Source organism: Corella eumyota, chromosome 3 (genome assembly GCF_963082875.1).
Source record: "Corella eumyota chromosome 3, kaCorEumy4.1, whole genome shotgun sequence".
Taxonomy (NCBI): Eukaryota; Metazoa; Chordata; class Ascidiacea; order Phlebobranchia; family Corellidae; genus Corella; species Corella eumyota.
The window spans coordinates 438,372-460,058 of NC_137492.1; the positions used below are offsets into that span (position 1 = coordinate 438,372).

At 31.4% G+C, this 21,687-nt stretch overlaps 4 protein-coding genes and 1 pseudogene across 4 annotated transcripts; 2 read left to right on the forward strand and 3 right to left on the reverse strand.

Moving 5' to 3' along the window:
• The first annotated feature begins 140 nt into the window (after nucleotides 1-140).
• LOC145744586 (uncharacterized) lies at nucleotides 141-4,591 on the forward strand. Its single transcript, XM_082562466.1, has 7 exons — nucleotides 141-525; nucleotides 949-1,134; nucleotides 1,321-1,529; nucleotides 1,692-1,799; nucleotides 1,894-2,007; nucleotides 2,097-2,180; nucleotides 2,287-4,591. Exons 1-7 carry the CDS (start codon nucleotides 510-512, stop codon nucleotides 4,570-4,572), a joined length of 3,003 nt encoding a protein of 1,000 aa, XP_082418592.1. The 5' UTR covers nucleotides 141-509; the 3' UTR covers nucleotides 4,573-4,591.
• Nucleotides 4,592-4,656: 65 nt separating this feature from the next.
• Nucleotides 4,657-7,447, reverse strand: LOC145745082 (exosome complex component CSL4-like). The gene is made up of 5 exons (XM_082563071.1): nucleotides 7,318-7,447; nucleotides 6,328-6,515; nucleotides 5,568-5,741; nucleotides 5,122-5,321; nucleotides 4,657-4,776 (listed from the first exon to the last, which is right to left on the reverse strand). Exons 1-4 carry the CDS (start codon nucleotides 7,349-7,351, stop codon nucleotides 5,127-5,129), a joined length of 591 nt encoding a protein of 196 aa, XP_082419197.1. The 5' UTR covers nucleotides 7,352-7,447; the 3' UTR covers nucleotides 4,657-4,776; nucleotides 5,122-5,126.
• A 4,808-nt stretch (nucleotides 7,448-12,255) lies between these two features.
• Nucleotides 12,256-15,108, reverse strand: LOC145745083 (exosome complex component CSL4-like). The gene is made up of 5 exons (XM_082563072.1): nucleotides 15,002-15,108; nucleotides 13,966-14,153; nucleotides 13,206-13,379; nucleotides 12,760-12,959; nucleotides 12,256-12,392 (listed from the first exon to the last, which is right to left on the reverse strand). The coding sequence occupies exons 1-4, from the start codon at nucleotides 15,033-15,035 to the stop codon at nucleotides 12,765-12,767; spliced, it is 591 nt and encodes a 196-aa protein (XP_082419198.1). The 5' UTR covers nucleotides 15,036-15,108; the 3' UTR covers nucleotides 12,256-12,392; nucleotides 12,760-12,764.
• A 1,269-nt stretch (nucleotides 15,109-16,377) lies between these two features.
• Nucleotides 16,378-17,759, forward strand: LOC145745659 (uncharacterized; annotated as a pseudogene).
• Nucleotides 17,760-17,955: 196 nt separating this feature from the next.
• Nucleotides 17,956-20,654, reverse strand: LOC145744954 (uncharacterized). Its single transcript, XM_082562930.1, has 6 exons — nucleotides 19,960-20,654; nucleotides 19,400-19,827; nucleotides 19,003-19,268; nucleotides 18,747-18,880; nucleotides 18,341-18,615; nucleotides 17,956-18,221 (listed from the first exon to the last, which is right to left on the reverse strand). The coding sequence occupies exons 1-6, from the start codon at nucleotides 20,652-20,654 to the stop codon at nucleotides 17,956-17,958; spliced, it is 2,064 nt and encodes a 687-aa protein (XP_082419056.1).
• Nucleotides 20,655-21,687: the final 1,033 nt, after the last annotated feature.

The window sequence follows — 21,687 nt, forward strand, 5'->3', positions numbered from 1 at the left end:
CTTACGATAAATTCAAATATAAACTCCATTTTCTATTTTTTACTGCTAATAAAAAACAGTATCAATATTATTTTAATTTTACAGGTTTAAAAAAAGCCCAACTTTATTTAAAAACCAACGCCTATGTCTCTGTACGAGAGTATTATTCGGTGCTTTGTTACGAAACAGACAATAAAGCTAACAACGCTTCGGTTTGAATACTTTTCAGTTATTTACGACATTTTTGTTTGGACTGGCCCATTACTTAAAACTAGATTCAGAGCCTAAGTGCTGGAATATAAAATCAGCAGGGTCACGTAATAATTAAAAGTTATGAAGATATAATGTAATCTCAATGACGTCATAAATGGAAATGTTGTTGGCTTGGCAATGAGTGAAGCTTGAATAAAAAGTTAAAAAATAAGTTGCGAGAATTTTAGGGGTGGAATAGTAAACAACATAATTGTTGTCGATATTAGAGCGAATTTTAGAAAGTTTTTGAGATCAAAATCATAGTTTTAAGAACTACAATGAATCCAACAAAAGGTATGTACGCTATTTTAACTTTATAACCTATTAAAAGTTAGTTTAAGGCTGGAATTTTAACGATATTTATTTTAAAAAAGGCTGATTAAATAAAACATGGGCTGTACAATTTACAACAACGTTAAACTAATACTGGATCTTTGTGTAAATAGCACAGAGAGCGAAATGCGGTTGCTAATAGGTCTCAAACCTTGAATATATTGACTTTTGTTTAAACTACGACAGTCATTACGATATATATTTATTTTAAACTAAGTTAAATGCATTATTAGCCTTTAAAGTCACCCAAACTACTGGATACCAGCAAATTTAAAGCTTCTGAGTATATTATCATACTTTATAACGCCAAACCTTAACATAGTACTTAAAAACAGTCATTTTGGCCCAACATTAGACCTTCAAATTCTAAATTAACGATTTTAGACCCAGTTTGGGACTGGGACACAGAGACTTCATCAGTTGAGGACACAGATCAAAACTGGAGCGAAGTTTCGCTCGGTTCGGAGGAGGATCAACCACTAGGCGGGACTCTCGAGTTCCAGAGGGAAGACCTAGCAGTGTCAGATGATAATTTAGACGCCCATATACTGGATAATATCCAACTTAACGGTAAGTAATGTTTTAAAATCAGAGTCCTGTCGTTTATACAAAAAATTTGCTTCTTTTTTAAGTTTTAAAACTGACAAAGACAACTTAAGACTGGGCTAAGGTCATATAAGCTTTAAGTTAGCCCATTATGAGGCTAAGGTCGACGTTTTTACATAAAAAAAAAAATCACAACTTTTGTTATTACAGAGGTGACGGGAGATGCTGGTGACCAGGATATAGATTCCTCTCTAGCTTACAAACTAGGGATGTTAGTGGTCAGTGGAGCAGCACAGGTTGTGAACAACGTTGCTGACGGGGGAAGGCAGCATAGAGACACTATAAAAAAGCTGAGGACCGAGTTAGATGCATCGTTGGAAGATCAAGAGAAATTAAAATCGGACCTTAAAGCAGCAAAGGTAAGACCATCTAAGCATAATAACTGGTTATATAATACTTCACCAAAGGTAACCTAAGATAAGCGTTTTTTTTTATCCTAAGAGCACAACGAATGACAATTTTAAGATAAAAGTCACATTTTGAAGCCTTGAAATCTGTATTTAAAACTCAATTTTCTTAAGGAATGGGTAACTTTCTGCGAGCAAGGTAACAGTGAACTTGAACAACGTTTAGAAGACCAAACAAAACAATACGAGATCGACTTCGCAAAACTTAACGAACAACACGAGGTGGGTTTGCTATTTTTTTTAAACTTTGTTACAATTAAGAAAGAGCTTTGATAACCTTCGCAAATCACAAAATAAAATATTAAAAACATTTCAGAATTCTTTGGAAGAAGCGGGCAAATCTTCACAAGAAAAATCTGACAAAATAATTTCAGAGTTAAAGTCCAAGTTGGATGAATCCACGAGAAAAGTTGCTGCTTTATTAGAGAAGGTAGTAGTAGCTTATTAGTTACTAACAATCACAAACCAATTTATTATTGAATATTTAGAACGATTGAATTATATTTTGTTTTTTTACAGAAAACTTCACTTGAAAGCAGAGTGAGCGCTAAAAACGAGGAAATCGAAAAATTCAAAATCAATTCAAGATCTTTAAATGTTGAGGTATTTAAACCAATTCAAATTTTTAATTTTAATCAACCATAATTATGGCTTACAAAAGCATATAAACCACTTTTGTATTTGATCTAATAATATTTTTTTAATTTAGGCTAACCAAGCTAGTTGCTCCGCAGCATCACCTTACGGCGAGTTAATTGCGACCATCGAACACAAAGACAAACAACTAGAGGACGCTACGCGCGCACTCAGTATCACCCACACAAGATGCGACCAATTACGTAATCAGTTGATGACGTCAATGAACTCGATGAGGTCACAAACCGAACAGATGAGGTCATCAACTAAAACGTTGGGATTAGCAATGGACGAGGCGAGAGAACTAAGAGAAAAAGTTAAAGTAGCGGAAGAGAAGTCACGTGATATAGAAGAGAGACTCCAGGGTGAAGAAAAATTAAAAATGGAAGCGCTAACCCAGTTGAGCCTTAAAGAAGAGGCGATCCAGGACCTTACGAACAAAATTAAACAACTTAATGTTCAACATGTTAATGATGCGACAACTTTGAAAAACCTACAAGCCCATTATAAAGCAAAAGAACAAGAATTGAACGAAAAATTGGCTAAAAATGAGACCCAATTGGCTCTACAGGTCGCTAAGAACGAACAGCAAGAAATTTTGCACAAAAATTATATTGAATCTTTAAAGGCTAAATCTACTGCTAATACTGACCGCTTATTAGCCAAGTCAACAGAGTTCAAAGATCTGGAAAAACAACTGAAATCAGCAAAAGTTGAACTTCAACATTTCCAGGAAAACTTGAATAAAAACTCAGCTGAAAGTTTTGGAATCGTTGAGAGTTCTAAGGCTAAGATTGCAGCGTTGGAAAATGAGGTTAAGTCAACTCAACAACAGTGTAGTGAAATGAAAGAAAAATGTGGCGAACTTCAAGTTAAACTCGACGAATCTTTGCAATCGCGCAAGGACGAATTAGCTCGAGCTAACGTCAAGTTTAGGAACCTAACAAGGGAGAATTCAACATTAAAATCTACCCAACAAAGAGTTAAAGTTTCCTCGGTATCGCAAACAGATAACTCCAAGGAAAAGGCGTTGGAAGATCAATTAGAAGAAGTCAAAAACGAAAAAGTCAAGCTTGTGAAAAAACTTCAACACCTAGGGGTTTTCCCTGATGACGTAAGCACTACGTCACCGCCCACCAATCTCGAGAGAGTAATAGAGCACGATAGGTGGACAATATACCACCAGGAACACGAAATAAGAGGCTTAAGACACCAACTACAAAGGTTAGATTGGATACATCATCAAGACCGGGCGACTTTGATGCGACTAAGCCGACAGAACTCAGCATATTACAAGTACTTGTACGGTAACAGACAGCCCAACAACCGGCATCAACAACCTAATGAACGCGGTGACCACTTGGATGCAATACCCGAGGAAAAAACTCAAGTTGTCGACGAAGCAAGACAAGAATTAACACCAGTTCGTTCCATGCCACCACAAATAGCGACCCCTGTTATACCTTCAAATATTACCCCAAGAACTTCGAGCGAGTTAGGGAGTTTACAATTAAATACAAACCCACAAAGCGAGGACCAAGATTTACAGCCAATAGAAAACAATTTAAACATTTCAAGTTCAACTTCTAACGAAAAACCCGCGGTTAAAGAAACCAGTAAAAAATTACGAAAGAAAAGAAAGAGAAGCTCAAAAAAAGAGAAAAGGTCCTCCACTTCTTCATTAGAAGAAGAACTTAGATCCTCTCTCCGAATGCTCCCAATATGGAGGCAAGAAAACCCGGACAACCACAACTTCGATCCAACTTATCTGGAACGTTTAATCACCGAAAAACAATCACAAATTGACGACGAAAGTTCTAGAACACTTGACAATAAACCATCGTCGTCCAATCAGCAACAAGGTGATTATCTACGTCACAGAAAGTCGTTAAACTCATTGAAGGATGACGGATATGCGTCATCAATAAACTCGGAGCTCCATCGAAGCAACAACCGACGAAGATTGTATTCATCCGCCACCAACGACTCGGTGTTCCTACCCAATGACGGCGATCATTACGTCATCAACGGTAATGACATCACACACCATGACGTCATCTTGAATACCGACGATGACGCGCTCAATAGCGATGATGTTACAAACCATGTTGATGACATCACAAACAACAACGACGACCAACATTATTACGTCACATTTAATTCTGTGACGTTCGACATTGCAACCTTTGACCTGCAACGAATGCGACAAGTGACGTCAACATTTACGTCAGAGGAGATGCCCGAATTTTGTGACTTTATGGCACAAGTGGCACGTGACATTGCCACCGACCCAGTCTGGCGGGGAAGGCACAAACTTGGGACACCTAGTGACTGGGTTGAGTTTAAAAATTCTTTTTAAACTTTTATGTTTTTTTTACACTGTGATAATAAAATCTAATTTTATAACTGAAGTGGTAATTTTAGTATAAAAACAAACAAAATAAATAAATAAAGGTTTATTTAAAAATAATTGCCTGCGGTGTGAATACAAATTCGACCTAAATTTCCCCAATTTTCGTTGAACCTTCATTGCATAGAAACAACTATCATTGCTTTTCAAAATCTAAACATAAAAAGGCAAGTTAATAAGTCACTAAACATGTAGTAACCGGCAGCATGGTAAACACTCTGCTTTACCACATGAGGTCCTGGGTTAGATTCTCACAGCCACTAAGCTGTAGCGCCCTCGAGTAAACGGTATGAACTTCTGCAGAGCCAGCACTTAATCAGCAGTATAATTATCGGGCAATTATATTTAATAATATTCCAAACTACCAAAGTTAACTTGAAACTGGGTCAGGGGTAACTGATGATACTGTATGTTTAGGTTGTGGAGTTGACCTTCCCACATCAAAGATAAAATAATAAAAAAATATTAGAGACAAAATCAAACTATTCAAATATTTACCATTTTCAAGTTGGTTGCTCAATAAATTCCTTCTGTGGTCGAGCTACCTTCCTACTTTCCTTCTCAAATGTACTGGGACACTGCATGAGGTTATGTGAAAGGGGGATCATAGTTGAACCATGCTCACTTTGGGCCACAACTACCCCCAATTCCACCTCTGCTGTGGTGAGAAGGTAGCATGAAGCATCACCCAATGATATCTACAACAAATACTTTGTGATTTAGGAATGTAAAATATAAAACAACTTTGCAACCTAACCTACAAGATTATAAACATTCTTAACTACATAAAAAGGGTAATAAAACAAAGTTACTTGGTGATTATAAAATTTAAACTGATACAACTTTAGATTGGGTATAGTCATAGTTTACCAAAAAAGTAGCTTCGTTTAATGGTAATATGTTACACAATACATAAACTTTGTTTTCCAACTACACCAACTCACCACTTTAGCTAGAACAATATCTCCAGGTCTGAATGATTTAAATATTTCCACTCTATCTCTGTCATAAGTTCTAACATCTTCTCTTCTTATCATTCCGCGGAATGGTGAGGATAATTTAACGTTGTTGATCGCAACTATTTTACATTTTGCAAATCTTGTTGTTATTTGGGTGATCTGCAATATTTAAACATAATAAATAAAGTATATTTAACATTTGAAAAAGATTTCATAATTTGATAGATTTTTCATAAAGATATATACATGTAAAATACCAATTTGAAATTACAATAATCAACCAATATACAAATACATCAAACTTGTATAATTTCCAACATTACTAGTTAAACTATGCTAACATAACAGTCTAAAAATAAAATTAATTTTGTTACAATGGCCCTAGTGTTAAGATTTAAAGAGTTTTATACTGGATCAAATGGATCGCATAAATCCAATGATATCTAAAGAAACAAATGGATTTCGAATAAAAGTAAAGGGTCGTTAGAATTAAACCCCAATTCTTATCCTTACTCATTTAGAAAACACTTAATACATCCAATCAATTTCATCAAATAATATCCATTTGTTATACTTTCAACCCATTTAATTCCTAATATTTTCTACAGATTTTAAACATTTACTTGGACAAAATTAGACTAATATTTCAACCCATATCCATTACAATTAAGAATACACTAAAAATATGCAACTTATTTAATCCACTTATATTTATTTAATTAAAAATTAACAAAATATAATTCACCTTGCAAGTTGCTATACTTGAAATCTCGGGGATACTTTGAACTTCGTTTTTCGATTTCACAGCGATCAGTTTCACTTCTGTGTTTGTTTGTAGCTCAACAGTGCCAGTTAGTGACGAGAAAATGTAACCCTGTCGAGTGTAAGTCCCAGGTCCTCCTTGGTGCTTTTCTGTGCTGGAAAGTCGCTCTCCTGTTTTAGATAAAACAATTTTAATAATGCTTTCATTTAAAAAAATAGACCTAAGTAGTCTTACCGTTATATTCCCAATTTATATTTATGTTTTATTATGCAAAAATGTGTGCGAAAATCTTGACATGTTATTCATTTTTACACATTGATGCAAAAGTATTGCTTTAACCAAAGGTGGGCACCAAACCGTTAACCACTTATCGCTAGTTAACGAAGTTAACTTTAATATCGGACCTGTTAAATTTTGTTAAATTGTGCTTCCGCTAATATAGGTATGTTATCTCAATTTTTTACATCTAAGATATTAAATGTTATGGACTATGCCTATAATAGGTTTTAATACGTTGTTGTATTTGAAAAGCATAACCGCTTATCACATTATCAAATGTAATATAACTTGTCCCCTTTAAACTAAAGTCATAAGACATCCGCACTAAAAAACTACTTTGTAAAATTTTGTTTTCAATTCAAAAGTTTAACTAAACTGTGATTTGATGAAAAAGATTCTTTTAAATATATTTTTAGGTTAACAGTTATTGAGAAGTTACTTTTCACTTTAACTGTGCCCACCTACGGCCATGGGTTTAACCACGACCTTAAATAAGTTTTTGCAGACTAACAGACAACACAACCTACTGACCTAACTACCTTAGTAATATACAACATATACGAACAAACATACGCTGCCCACGTCTGCACCAACTTTTAAACCGACTGTACCAAAAAAACAACGATAAAAGTTTTATTTTGCAACATACGGACACTATCAGTGGAAAGTTTACAAAAAAACGTTAACACTTACCTGGTATACAAATATTTCCAATAATGGCATCCATTTTCTTGAATACACTAAACAACTACACGAACAAGTTTCAGATTATTTAATGCAATGAACAATTTAGGTTAACTTTCTAACCTACTACGAGCGATCAATATTTAATTTTAAGGTAGGTTCGCATTAAAAGGGTTGTCACATTTTGCTTTTATTTTGTGGTAACCTGACACAATTATACAATAAAATAAGATTATCCTCAATGTTATACATAACCTTATTTAAATTAGGACTGCAACTAAAAAACACCTGTTCCACTAAGCTTAATACTTAAAAGATTTTAACAACACTTAATTTAAACAACTTTTATTTGGTTGTAAGCATTTAAATTATAGTAATTAATAAACAATAGCCTACAACACTGCACATTTAGACATAAAAGACAATAACTAAATGGCATTTAAAATAATGTTAATTATGAATATTTTACCATTTACAAACCAAGTGCTAAAGACATATAATATTTAAAATTGTTCAAGTAACAAAAGTAAAAACTTCATAAAAATTGTAAAAAGGTGAACTAGATTTTAATTAACAATTAATTTTTTTTTAATTGTTAACACAATACTTTTAATATAATTAAAAAAAATTAAATAAAGAAGAAAATAATTAAAAAATAATATAAAATCCAATATAAAAAGAAATAATATTTAAAAGGTTAATTTTTTTATGTACAATGAACTAAAAAATATACCTAAAAAAGGGCTTTAAGAGATTTTAAACAATTTGCTTTTTTATGATTTTTATTAATTTTGAAAATAAATATTTTTTTCTAGGAATTTTTTTTTGTTTTCAATAAAGATTTTATTTGCTTTTTAACAAGAAACTGTAAAATAAAAGGCATTGCATCACACATTAGAGTTCAACTTTGACGATCAGCAACTTTTTGGGTTCTATTTGGATCATCATTAATTTGTTGGTGGATTTCAAGTGGGGTTTGGAAATCAGATATTGCTTCTTTATATTGACCGAGCTCATATTTACACAATCCAATCAAATGATGATGATCGTCAACATCACTGCTCTTAGTTGGATTGTCATCAATTTGTAGGTAGATTTCAAGTGAAGTTTGGAGATCAGATAATGCTTCTTTGTATTGACGAAGCTGATAGTTACACGTTCCAATCATATAATGACCACAAACAACACCCATGCTTTGAGTTGGATCGCCATCAATTTGTTGATAAAACTCAAGTGAAGTTTGGAAATCAGATAATGCTTCTTTGTATTGACCGAGCTTATATTTGCAGTATCCAATCATTTTACGACACCATGCAACTTCCCTTTTCCTAACTAGGTCATTATCATATAGTTGGAGATTGTCAAGTGAGGCTTGAAAACCAGGTATGGCTTCTTCATATTGACCAAGATAATATTTGCACTCTCCAATCATTTTACGACTATAAACAACATCCCAGTTCTTAGCTGGATAGTCAGTTACTTGTTGAATGGACTTAAGTGATATTTGGAAATGGAATACTGCTTCTTTATTTTGATGCAGGTGATAATTGCACATTCCAACATAATGATAACATAAGAAAATGTCTTCGTGCCGCGCTGGACATATATAAATCTGTTCGTTAATTTGTTTAACCTTAAGATGTTTGTTTGCCCATTTTACAGCATACTTATAAGATTGTAAATGAAAACAAATTGCTGGAACCAATTCTTTTAGTGCTGATATTTTATTAAGGCTATATATGTTTTTTTGAAAGGGATAAATTATTAAAAAGTATTCTACAAGACTTTTTGTTCCAACTGTATCATCTACAAATTCCTTTTTTATTTCTGATTGTTGAACCATATCATCTTGAGATTTCCTATTCATGTAAACTCTTAATCTTGTCTCACATGCAACAGCGATGGCAAATTTAAGATCACAACCAACTTTTTTGGTTAATTTATTTTCTTTAACAAGATCTTCTAGAATGTCAAAGCAACTAGATTTTTTAATGCCATGAATTTTTCCTATTGCTGAAACAAATAAAGTTGAACTTCTGTAAACCATTCTTTTTATGTTAAGATTGCTTTTCTCTAGTAATAAGTCAAGTTGTATCATTACATTAAAATATTCTTGATTTTTAGTTATTTGGTTTTTAACTGATGTTTGAAATTGTTTTAAATCCATTGATGAAATTTCCTTATCAACACCTTTTTTAAATTGTTTGTATATTTTTTTACTGCCAGCAACAAAACATAGCGTCATTAACATATCAGCTAAATAGTAATCGTTTTCACTATCTTCATCTGACCCAATAAAACCCGCCATTTTGCTAACAGTTTGAATTAGTTCAAGTGTAAATGGTTTGTTTTCTGTTTCAACTTGTCTTCCTAGTGGAGATTTACAAGCATGTGGCATCATTCCATCAAAGGAAATGCCCAGGGGTGTAACAGCATCGTAAAAGTTAAATTTATTTGGATCACCACCATTTAAACTGGGGATTTGAACTCGAGAAATATTTGTTTCTCCAAGATTAATCAAAATAATTTGAAAAATCACAGCAAACCATCTGAAGTATTCCTTTATTTTTTCTTGATTTTTTTCTGACAAATCTTCAACTTTATCATCCAAAACTATGATGTTTTCAAAATCAGAGTAAGGAGTTATTTCCCTTCGTGAAAGTGATCCAAGTCCCACTAAAGCATATTCACATGGGGGATTTCCCATTATTTGTTCACAAAACCCAGCAAGACGATTCATAATCTTTGTATAATCTTTACTTATTATATTCTGCAGGTTTCTTATAGCTTCAACTTTTTCACTTTTAAATTTTGTGAATCCTTTTGTGGATATGTCTTCAGGAATCTGAGGAATGGTTTCAAGTTTTTTATTAACCTTATTTCTCATTTCTTCAACATCCTTTTTAATTATTTCAGAAAATTTAATCAAATCTGCTTCATGGTTTTCTGCATTTGCAACTTTAAGTAATTCAGAGCAAAATTGACGAAGATCTTGTTTAATTTTTTTCACATTTTCAGGTTCTCTAACAATAGCTGCATTTAGTAAAGCTGCACTTTGAATTAATTTAATTTTGTCAGCCCGTTGAAAACCTTCAGTTTTGTAAATTAAACCAAGTTCATGGAAAAGTTTTGCAGATTGTTTAGGAAATTCTTCTTTTCCATTTCTGTCACAAATTTTTTTAAGTTTTTTAACAATTTCAACTTCTGTAGCCATTGTTATGTAAAAAACAGTTTAGATAATACTACATTCTTACTTTTGCAGCTTGCTCTTCCAAACCAACAAAAATGGAATATTAATACATATTAAACCCCTGTATGTTGGTACACAGTAAGCATAATTAAATTTTTTTTAAACAGGGCTATGTAGCATCTTGTTTAATTATTAACTTTAAATAAATATCAAGTTCCTAGTATCACAAACATTAATAAGATGTAAGAATTATTAACTAAACTTAAAAGTAATTTTATCTATTTTGTCGATATATTTGTTTGAATAAAAGTTTAGTTTTTAACAATTGATGCCAAACTAGAAAACCAAAACATTGCTGCAATACTGAATATAGTGGCAAAATACATTTGTCTTCCTATAATTACATATTTAAACTGTAAAGAGAAAGTTGATTTGATTGACAGCTTATATGAGTCACCATATATTAAATGTTTGCAAACTACTCCAAAACTTCTAAAAATATTTTTTTACTCAAAGGTTATATGGCGTTATCATTAAACAAATTTACCAACAAAGTCCAAACATTGCAACAGATTTAATATTTAATAACAAACAAACTTTACTGCCCAAGTCATCACCACTAAGTCAGTAAGTGGAAAACAAACTTTAATTGTATCAGGCCTTCCAACAAAAACAAATTGATTTAAAAACTAAAAATTTTAAATTATAATAACTAAAACAAATATATATTACCAAAAAAACAATAAAAAAATAAAATTAAAAAAAAATAAAAACTTGAACACATGAAACAAACTGTTAATTTAAAATTTCGAAATTTAAGCAAAATTTTCTGAGTTAATTTCATCGTTTTCTAAAGATTGTAAAACTTGGTGAGTGAAAATTGAACGAATATCCTAAAAAAAAATTACATTTTTGAACAATTGTGTTTAAGTGGTAAGTTTAACATTATAAAATTAGGTTAAGTGTTGAACTAAAGGTATTTATATACACATGAGTATATTAAAAGCAAATCAACCTATTCTTAACTAGATTACTGAATGTAAGCTATCATTGACCCTATAATTAATTACGTAAACGCAATTATAATAAACTCATCTGCCACTAGCAGTAACCACTAAGACTTAAAACAACCACCCAATCAGTTATAGATATAGTTTATACTTTTAAATTATTCAATCATTTACCGGAAATTGATGTCGTTTGGTGTTTTGAACGGCATCTTGTAACATAACATGTTTAATCAAAACTTGAACCGATAAACTTGCCTCGTTATCAGCCTCCAAATCATTGTATACTGCCCTCAACTGGTCCTAAACAACCAATAGTATTTTGGTAAATGAAGTATAGTAATGATTTAAAATTAAGGAAGTAGTAAAAACACCAAATAAATTTTTTCTTTTTTATAATATTGATAATTTTAAACACCATTTAAAGAAATACCTAAAACATTATAATAACTTGTCAATAACACAACCTACAGTCAGCATTTTAGTTGTTGTAATATGGTCGCTACTCTTTACTAATATTTGCTTAAAACAATTTAGCCTTGCACTACAAACAACAGTTTTATTTATTTTGTAGGCCCATAAATTATAAATCGTCAACTACACTTCATTATAGATAGATATAGATCAAAACTGACTTTTTATACCAACTGTTTAGCCTAAAAAACTGAGCATGGCAAAAATCAAAGTAAAATACAAAAAAAAAAACTTACAATCGAATATTTCTCTTCAGGATCTTCAGACACTGAGAACCTGTGGGAATCCCCCAACCTAGAACTCCCATGATGTAACACCAACCACCAAGCTTTAACATCACAACTCAAGGTCGGGTTGTCCTCTAATTCAACTTGTTGGAGGGATTGGAAAATCGAGGGTTCACCATTTTTAGTCTGGGGATTAAAATTTAATTTTTTTTTAAAACTTAAAGAAATTGATTTATAAATACAAAGTGAGGTGGTCGAAACACTTGTTTTAACTCTATTAGATCCGTGGTTCACTCCGCATTACCCTCATTCTGTAGCACTCTTGAGTATGATGCTATAAACGGTATGACTCCTGCTGACATTTTATAAGCAGCTTAATTATTAGGCAATTATAATTAATAATATCTCAAACTAGCAAAGTCAACTTAAGACTGGGTTGGAGTAACTGATGTTACTTTATGTTAAGGTCGCGCATTCGACCTTCCCACATCAAGAATAAAAAATAAAAAAAATAAAAATATTAGAGACAAAATAAAACTATTCAAATATTTACCATTTTCAAGTTAGTTGTTCAATAAATTCCTTCTGTGGTCGAGCTACCTTCCTACTTTCCTTCTCAAATGTACTGGGACACTGCATGAGGTTATGTGAAAGGGGGATCATAGTTGAACCATGCTCACTTTGGGCCACAACTACCCCCAATTCCACCTCTGCTGTGGTGAGAAGGTAGCATGAAGCATCTCCCAATGATATCTACAACAAATACTTTGTGATTCATAAATGTAAAATATAAAACAACTTTGCAACCTAACCTACAAGATTATAAACATACTTAACTAGATAAAAAGGGTAATAAAACAAAGTTACTTGGTAATTATAAATTTTAAACTGATACAACTTTAGATTAGGTATAGTCATAGTTAACTAAAAAAGTAGCTTCGTTAAATGGTAATTCGTTACACAATACATAAACTTTGTTTTCCAACTACACCAACTCACCACTTTAGCTAGAACAATATCTCCAGGTCTGAATGATTTAAATATTTCCACTCTGTCCCTGTCATAAGTTCTCACATCTTCTCTTCTTATCATTCCGCGGAACGGTGAGGATAATTTAATGTTGTTGATCGCAACTATTTTACATTTTGCAAATCTTGTTGTTATTTGGGTGATCTGCAATATTTAAACATAATGAATAAAGTATATTTAACATTTGAAAAAGATTTCATAATTTAAAAGATTTTTCTTAAATACATGTAAAATACCAATTTGAAATTACAATAATCAACCAATATACAAATACATCAAATTTGTATAATTTCCAACATTACTAGTTCAACTATGCTAACATAACAGTCTAAAAATAAAATTAATTTTGTTATAAAGGCACTAGTGTTAAGATTTTAAGAAGTTTTATACTGGATTAAATGGATCGCATAAATCCAATGATATCTAAAGAAACAAATAGATTTTGAATAAAAGAAAGGGTCGTTAGAATGAAACCACAATTTTAATCGTTACTCATTTAGAAAACACTTAATACATCCAATCAATTTCATCCAAATAATAACCATTCGTTATACTTTCAACCCATTTAATTCTTAATATTTTATAGGTACCTGATTTTGAACATTTACTTGGATAAAATTAGACTAATATTTCAACCCATTTCCATTACAATTAAGAATACACTAAAAATATGCAACTTATTTAATCCACTTATATTTATTTAATCAAAAATAAACAAAATATAATTTACCTTGCAAGTTGCTATACTTGAAATCTCGGGGATACTTTGAACTTCGTTTTTTGATTTCACAGCAATCAGTTTCACTTGTTTGTTTGTTTGCAGCTCAACAGTGCCAGTTAGTGACGAGAAAATGTAACCCTGTCGAGTGTAAGTCCCAGGTCCTCCTTGGTGCTTTTCCGTGCTGGAAAGTCGCTCTCCTGTTTAAGAAAAAACAATTTTAATAATGCTTTCATTTTAAAAAAATAGACCAAAGTAGTCTTACCGTTATATTCCCAATTTATATTTATGTTTTATTATGCAAAAATGTGTGTGAAAATCTTGACATGTTATTCATTTTTACACATTGATGCAAAAGTATTGCTTTAACCAAAGGTGGGCACCAAACCGTTAACCACTTATCGCTAGTTAACGAAGTTAACTTGTGCTACCGTTAATATAGGTACGTTATCTCAATTTTTGAATCAAAGTTAATAAACAATATATCAGTGCTATTTCATAACATATAATAGATTGTTTATTTTGAAAGCATTACCGCCTTTTTTATCGTATCATATTACCAAATGTAATATAAGTTGTCCCCTTTAAACTAAAGTCATAAGACATACGCACTAGAAAACTACTTTGTAAAAATATTTCTTATTTCAAAAGTTTAACTAAACTGTGATTTGATGAAAAAGATTCTTTTAATTATATTTTTAGGTTAACGGTTATTGATAACTTAAGTTACATTGCATTTAATTTCACTAAATAAAGTTAACCTAATGTATTGTGTAACAAATTACCATTTATTGAAGTTTTATTTCGGTTAACTGTGCCCACCTACGAGTTTAAACACGACCTTAAATAAGTTTTTGCAGACTAACAGACAACACCACCTACTGACCTAACTACCTTAGTAATATACAACATATACGAACAAACATACGCTGCCCACGTCTGCACCAACTTTTAAACCGACTGTACCAAAAAAACAACGATAAAAGTTTTATTTTGCAACATACGGACACTATCAGTGGAAAGTTTACAAAAAAACGTTAACACTTACCTGGTATACAAATATTTCCAATAATGGCATCCATTTTCTTGAATACAATAAACAACAACACGGACAAGTTTTAGATTATTTAATGCAATGAACAATTTAGGTCAATTTTTTAACCCATTGCCAGCGATCAACATTTAATTTTAAAGTTGATTCGCATTGAAAGGATTGTTACATTTTGCTTTTATTTTGTGGTAACCTGGCACAATTAGACAATAAAATAAGATTATCCTCAATGTTATATATACTTTTTTTTAACTTAAGACTTCAACTACAAAACAATTGGTGTAACTTTACGGTGGCCCAGAAGGGCAAACCAAAAAAATAATAAAAAACGAAAATATATTTTAAAAACCGAAAATAAATAATAAAAAAACGAAAATATATTTTAAAAACCGAAAATAACTTTTTAAAACCGAAAAAAAATAATAAAAAAACAAAAATATATTTTAAAAACCGAAAATAAATTTTTAAAAACCGCAAATAAGTTTTCAAAAACCGAAAATAAGTTTTACGTAAACCGAAAATAAGTTTTCAAAAACCGAAAATAAGTTTTTAAAAACCGAAAATAAGTTTTCAAAAACCGAAAAAAAGTTTTACGTAAACCGAAAATAAGTTTTCATAAACCGAAAATAAGTTTTACGTAAACCGAAAATAAGTTTTCAAAAACCGAAAATAAGTTTTACGTAAACCGAAAATAAGTTTTACGTAAACCGAAAATAAGTTTTCAAAAACCGAAAAAAAGTTTTACGTAAACCGAAAATAAGTTTTCATAAACCGAAAATAAGTTTTACGTAAACCGAAAATAAGTTTTCAAAAACTGAAAATAAGTTTTCAAAAACCGTAAATATATTTTCATGACCTTTCACCTTTGAAAAGGCTTAACTTTACTAGCCTTATGCGAAGGAACTCCGGTTAGCGATTAGCCTTCCCTTTTGGGTTAAAAAGAATATTTGTTTAATAAATGTCAAACTTGTAAAGATATAACTTGTTTATTTAAGCTGGGCACTATGTTATTAATCTTAATCTGTTAATATAAGATAACAAAAATGAGGTAAAACTGTGTCTGACTGTAGTTATCTTCCAATTTATAAATCTTATCCAAATTGTTTAAGTTTTAGTTGGCCTTTGCTCTTCTATAAGCAGTAAGTTGCGGCAGTTTTTCTTCTAAGTTATTTATTGGTCAATATGATTAACAACATTCAAAACTTATAAAGGCAACTTAAAACTAAGTTTGTTAAAAGAACGTTACCCTTTAATAGGGCTGGGAAGCTAATTAAAAAAAATCAGCCTTAAGGGTGTAAGTCCCAATATTTACCTAGTTTGCACATTGTTAAATTTGTTTTTATGTTTTAAAGAGAAAAATGGTGTTTATTGTTTGTAAGTATTGTAATAGCAATGAACAAGTTAAATTAAACCATAAATTTTGTACACAATGTGGTTTGCTGTTGAATAAAGAAGAGATGGCTATAAGATATTATTTTTTTAAAGGATATACATATGATGTTATAACCAACTTTCTGTACAAGCATCATGGCATAAAATTAGGCACAAGAACTTTAAAGTCAAGACTATCAGTTTATAATTTGTCACGTCGCTCTTTGTTAAATGAAAATGAATTAAAAAATTTAATCAAAGAAAAAATTAATGGATCTGGCTGCCTAATGGGTTACAGAATGATGTGGAATTCTTTAAAATTGGATGGTGTCGTAACCACCAGAAAGAGTGTAGAAATTGCTCTTCGAGAACTTGATCCTGAGGGATCTTCATTAAGACGGGCAAAAAATTAAAAAGAAGATCATACTGTGTTCCAGGACCCAATTACTGCTGGCATGTAGATGGGTATGATAAGCTGAAGCCATATGGATTTTGTATTCATGGATGTATTGACGGGTATAGTCGCAAAATTCTTTGGCTTGAAGTTTTAAGATCAAATAATAATCCTTCAACAATTGCAAAACTGTTCTTAACACACGTGGAAAATGAAGGTGGCTGCCCCAAAAGAGTAAGAAGCGATTGCGGGACCGAAAATGGAATATTAGCATCTGCACAATGCTTTTTTATTGATTCTACTGAAGGACATATTTATGGGACATCTCCTCATAATCAACGTATTGAATCTTGGTGGTCCACATTGCGAAAATCTGTAACAACATGGTGGATGAATTTCTTTAAAGATTTGATTGATCAAAATCATTACACTCCAGGAAGTAACATGCAGAGTGAATGTTTATGGTTCAGTTTTTCAAATATTTTACAAAAGGATTTAATCAATTTTAAAGAAAATTGGAACACACACTATATTAGAAAATCAAGATTTGATACAGTTTGCGGCCGTCCTAATGAAATATACAACTTTCCTGAATGTAGAAACACCTACGATTTTTTAATACCCATTGATTTACAACAATGCGAATATGTTAGACAAAATTTCTTACAAAATTCTAATCAAGAAAGTGCTTTTCAGGATTACTTTACGTATGTTATGGAAGAAACCGGCTTAGCATGTCCGCAAAACTGGCATGAGTCGTTATTGCTGTACTTTAAACTGTGTGGATATGCTACTGACTAAAATAAGTGTTATTTTATAAGGTTCAAACATGCCAAACACAAGCAAATTTGCTATTTCAAGCTCTGTGTAATAAGTAGTTAGTAGCCTATTAAATTATGAAAATATATTTTGGGTATTTAGAAGGTAAGGAAAGGGATTTGAATTAAATTTACCTCTTGTTGCATGTGTAGTAAGTTTGTATTATTTAGCAGTGCCCTTATATATATAAATATTTTTTGTAATCATTCGCTATTTTAATTTGTAATCATTTGGCATTTTTTTAAAATTATTTTAGTGTTTGTAGTACTACTTAAGTTTCTATTGTATTACATTCATTTTTTTTTAAATATGAAAATCAATAAAACGAAATTGATTGTTATCAAATTAAAAATTTTATTTGCAGTATTTAAATCAATCCAAACCCAATTTCCCATTGAACAGCTTTTTCAAAAGAACTTTCCATATCTCTAGCAGAGCTTATATGTGTGGGCAATCTTAGTGTTAGTGAACATGTGCTAACTGTTGGTAAACACTGGCAACTCGTGCCATTTGCAGTTTTTTTGCAATCATTCACAAATTCAACCGTTAAATTATAAGGCAAACCAAGCGCAGGCTTAGTAGGCGATCCACATATAAATTTCATGATAGTAGACAGTTTTATTCCAGCCTTTTCTGTAATTAAGTTGTACATCGAAATATTTCATAAATGTTAATGGTTACACGAAAAAAACATATTTTCATCATCTACCCATAAATTTTAAAATTTACTGTCATAATATTTTAAAATTTACCGTCATAATAGGAAGCTTCAAGAAAATCTAGGAAACTTTTGTATGTCTGAATTTCTCGGGTTTTGTAATTGCTTCCTTCTTCTGAAAATTGAGGTTTGAGAAGGTTGCTAATCGTATCAAAATCCCAATGAAACAATTCAGAAGGACAAAACACTGATTCAAACAATGCCACATTAGCACATAGTGCAGACCTCATATTGTAATATTCCATTCCCTTTGAAATCTCATTCAGTGCATTTAGGGACGGTTCAACCCTTTCTTTGATGAATAAACTTCTATTGAATAAATCGTTGAATATGCTTAATGACCTTTTACAAACATTGAGTAATATATAACAAACATGCATATCTAATCCATTATCTACAAATTGGTTGGTACTCATAAACGAAGAAAAAAAATAACTTACTTTAACAGGGACCATTTATTTGTTAATTTAGCTTTTGAAGGGTCTCCCCTGTACCCAATGGCTTCTAATGCTGGTGATGCAACATCAGAACACAGTGTATCTGAGAACTCATTGTCTGTTTTAGCTTTTACTACCTACAAATAAAAATAGCATTGTTAATTTAATTATATTGCTGGTGATAAAAAATGTACATATATAGGCTATAAATTAATAATTAAAAGTACTTTAAAAAACATTTATTAAAACAACAATTTACCTGAATATATAAATTGGAAAACAATGAATCACTTTTAAGTTCATCCGGAACAGTTTCAGTAGCACCATCAATTCCATTTAGTAAGTATTTGTAAACCCATGGGGATAGAAAGCCAGGTCCACACCCTCCATTGCATAAGCTTGCAACAAATAAATGATCAATTGCCTGTGCAGTGCCATCAACAACACTTACAATTCCACAACACGGTTCTAAACCCTTTTTTTCATCTCCACTAAAATACTGCGACTTAATGTCATTAATGGCTTCTGTACATAACCATTATATATAATTTATCATGAGAACCCAACATTATTCTTTTAATAAATAAATATAACAAAATCTAATGTTACTCTAAAATATCTGCATTGATTAAACATAAATTAAGTTAAATTTAAACCTGCATAGAAGTCACGAGAAACGCCACCAGTGTCAACTCCACTTTCTCCAATAAAGGTAAATCTATACGCCATATTCTGTTTCTTTTTATTCCAGGTCTTGTCAAAAAATACTTTAAAATCTTTAAAAGTCCATCCTCTTCTAACATTGATGTTAAGAAAATCATCATTTTGAGACACATTTACTTTTTGAATTTCTTCTACAATAGATTTTAAGATATCATCACCATTTTTTGGTAATACTGATGTTGTACTGATACCATGATCAATACTGCCTTCAGTTTCAACATCTTCACATAAGTCAATTGTGGGGCTACTATTTCCACAATAATAAACTGGGTCTCGCCTTTGGCCACACTCACTGGCATGAACCTCAATAATGCTCCGCAAAAACCTTTGGTTGCATATTGGGCACAATGTTGTAGGCTCTCTGTTTGAATAAAACTAAGTTAAGCATAATCTTACCACAAAACTTGTGATTTCTAATTTAACTTTAAAAGTAGGCCTGTCTACCCAATTAATTGTTTTAATAAAGTTTACATTTATACTATAAATTCATTACTTAGCTAAATCAGCTGCTTTTTCTGTTTTGCTTGTGCTTGCTATTTCAGAGTTGTCTGTACTAGTCGAATTAAAAGCTTCATCTTCATTACCTTTAAATAAAGCAGGTAGGCACCAGTCATCTATGCTGTTTTTTTTTAAACAAGTGTCATTGTTTTTATCGGGACACAAGTAAAAGACTATTTTTCCAAAGGGCCTTCCCAGTTCCTCTTTATACCTTATCAAAGAAAATTTTGTATCGCTGCCTGGAATACTGTTAACTATTGTTCCATCCGGGTACAGTAGGTTATAATCTATATGGCTGTTAAAATGTTGATCGTATGCAATTCTCTTTTTTATTGCCTCTTGTCTAATTGTACCTGAAGAACACCCCTTTGTTACTTTTAAGGGTAAAACAGAACCACGCATAATTTGAAAGTTGTTATTCATTAACCCAATGCCAATAGTTACTTCTTTATCCAACTTTAAAAACTTTTCTTTTGTTCGAAAAGACAGAGATTGACGCTTGGTTGACTGTTGATTATAGTAGTCATTATAAGTCATTGGGCGTTTGTTACTTGAACTATTATGAACAACATCATTGCTTGAATGTAATGGTACTTCAGTAGCGTAATTTTTTTCAATAGGAAGGCTACATTGCGGACAATATTTATAAAGAGCTTGAATTGGATAACCACAGTTTTTACAAAATCCCATTATTTTAACATAAAAGATTTTTCCCTTACTCTTAAAAGGGAAGAAATTACAATGTATATAACTGTTAAATGAAGTTTTTGTGTGACAGACTGTCATTGTCACACAGCGTGCCTGGTAATTACCAATTTTTTATAAATATATATTTATTTTTGATGTGGGTTCTAGACCTAAATATAGAGTACCATCAGTTAACACGACCTGGTCTCGAGTTGACTTTGGCAGTTTAGAACATTATAGATTGTTTTTGCCTGATAATTAAGCTGCTAATTTAGTGTTGGCTCAGCAGGAGTTCATACTGTTTATAGCGTCGAACCCAGGACCTCATGCAGTCATGCCAAGCCAAGTGTTCTGACAGCTACACAAATCTGCCAGTGCGATTTGGATTAATAATTACAAAACTAGGCATAAGCAAGCAAAATATACTAGCTACCAGATTAAATAAACTAGTTTTAACCTAACACGTTTGACATTTATTAAACAAATATTCTTTTTAACCCAAAAGGGAAGGCTAATCGCTAACCGGTGTTCCTTCGCATGGCTAGTAAAGTTAAGCCTTTGCAAAGGTGAAAGGTCATGAAAATATATTTGCGGTTTTTAAAAACTTATTCTCGGTTTTTGAAAACTTATTTTCGGTTTACGTAAAACTTATTTTCGGTTTTTAAAAACTTATTTTCGGTTTTTAAAAACTTATTTTCGGTTTTTGAAAACTTATTTTCGGTTTACGTAAAACTTATTTTCGGTTTTTGAAAACTTATTTGCGGTTTTTAAAAATTTATTTTCGGTTTTTAAAATATATTTTCGTTTTTTTATTATTTTTTTTCGGTTTTAAAAAGTTATTTTCGGTTTTTAAAATATATTTTCGTTTTTTTATTATTTTTTTTCGGTTTTAAAAAGTTATTTTCGGTTTTTAAAATATATTTTCGTTTTTTATTATTTTTTTGGTTTGCCCTTCTGGGCCACCGTATAACTTGGTTTAAAACTTGATATTTTTATCAGCATTTAATTTAAACAACTTTTACATCTGGTAATATTT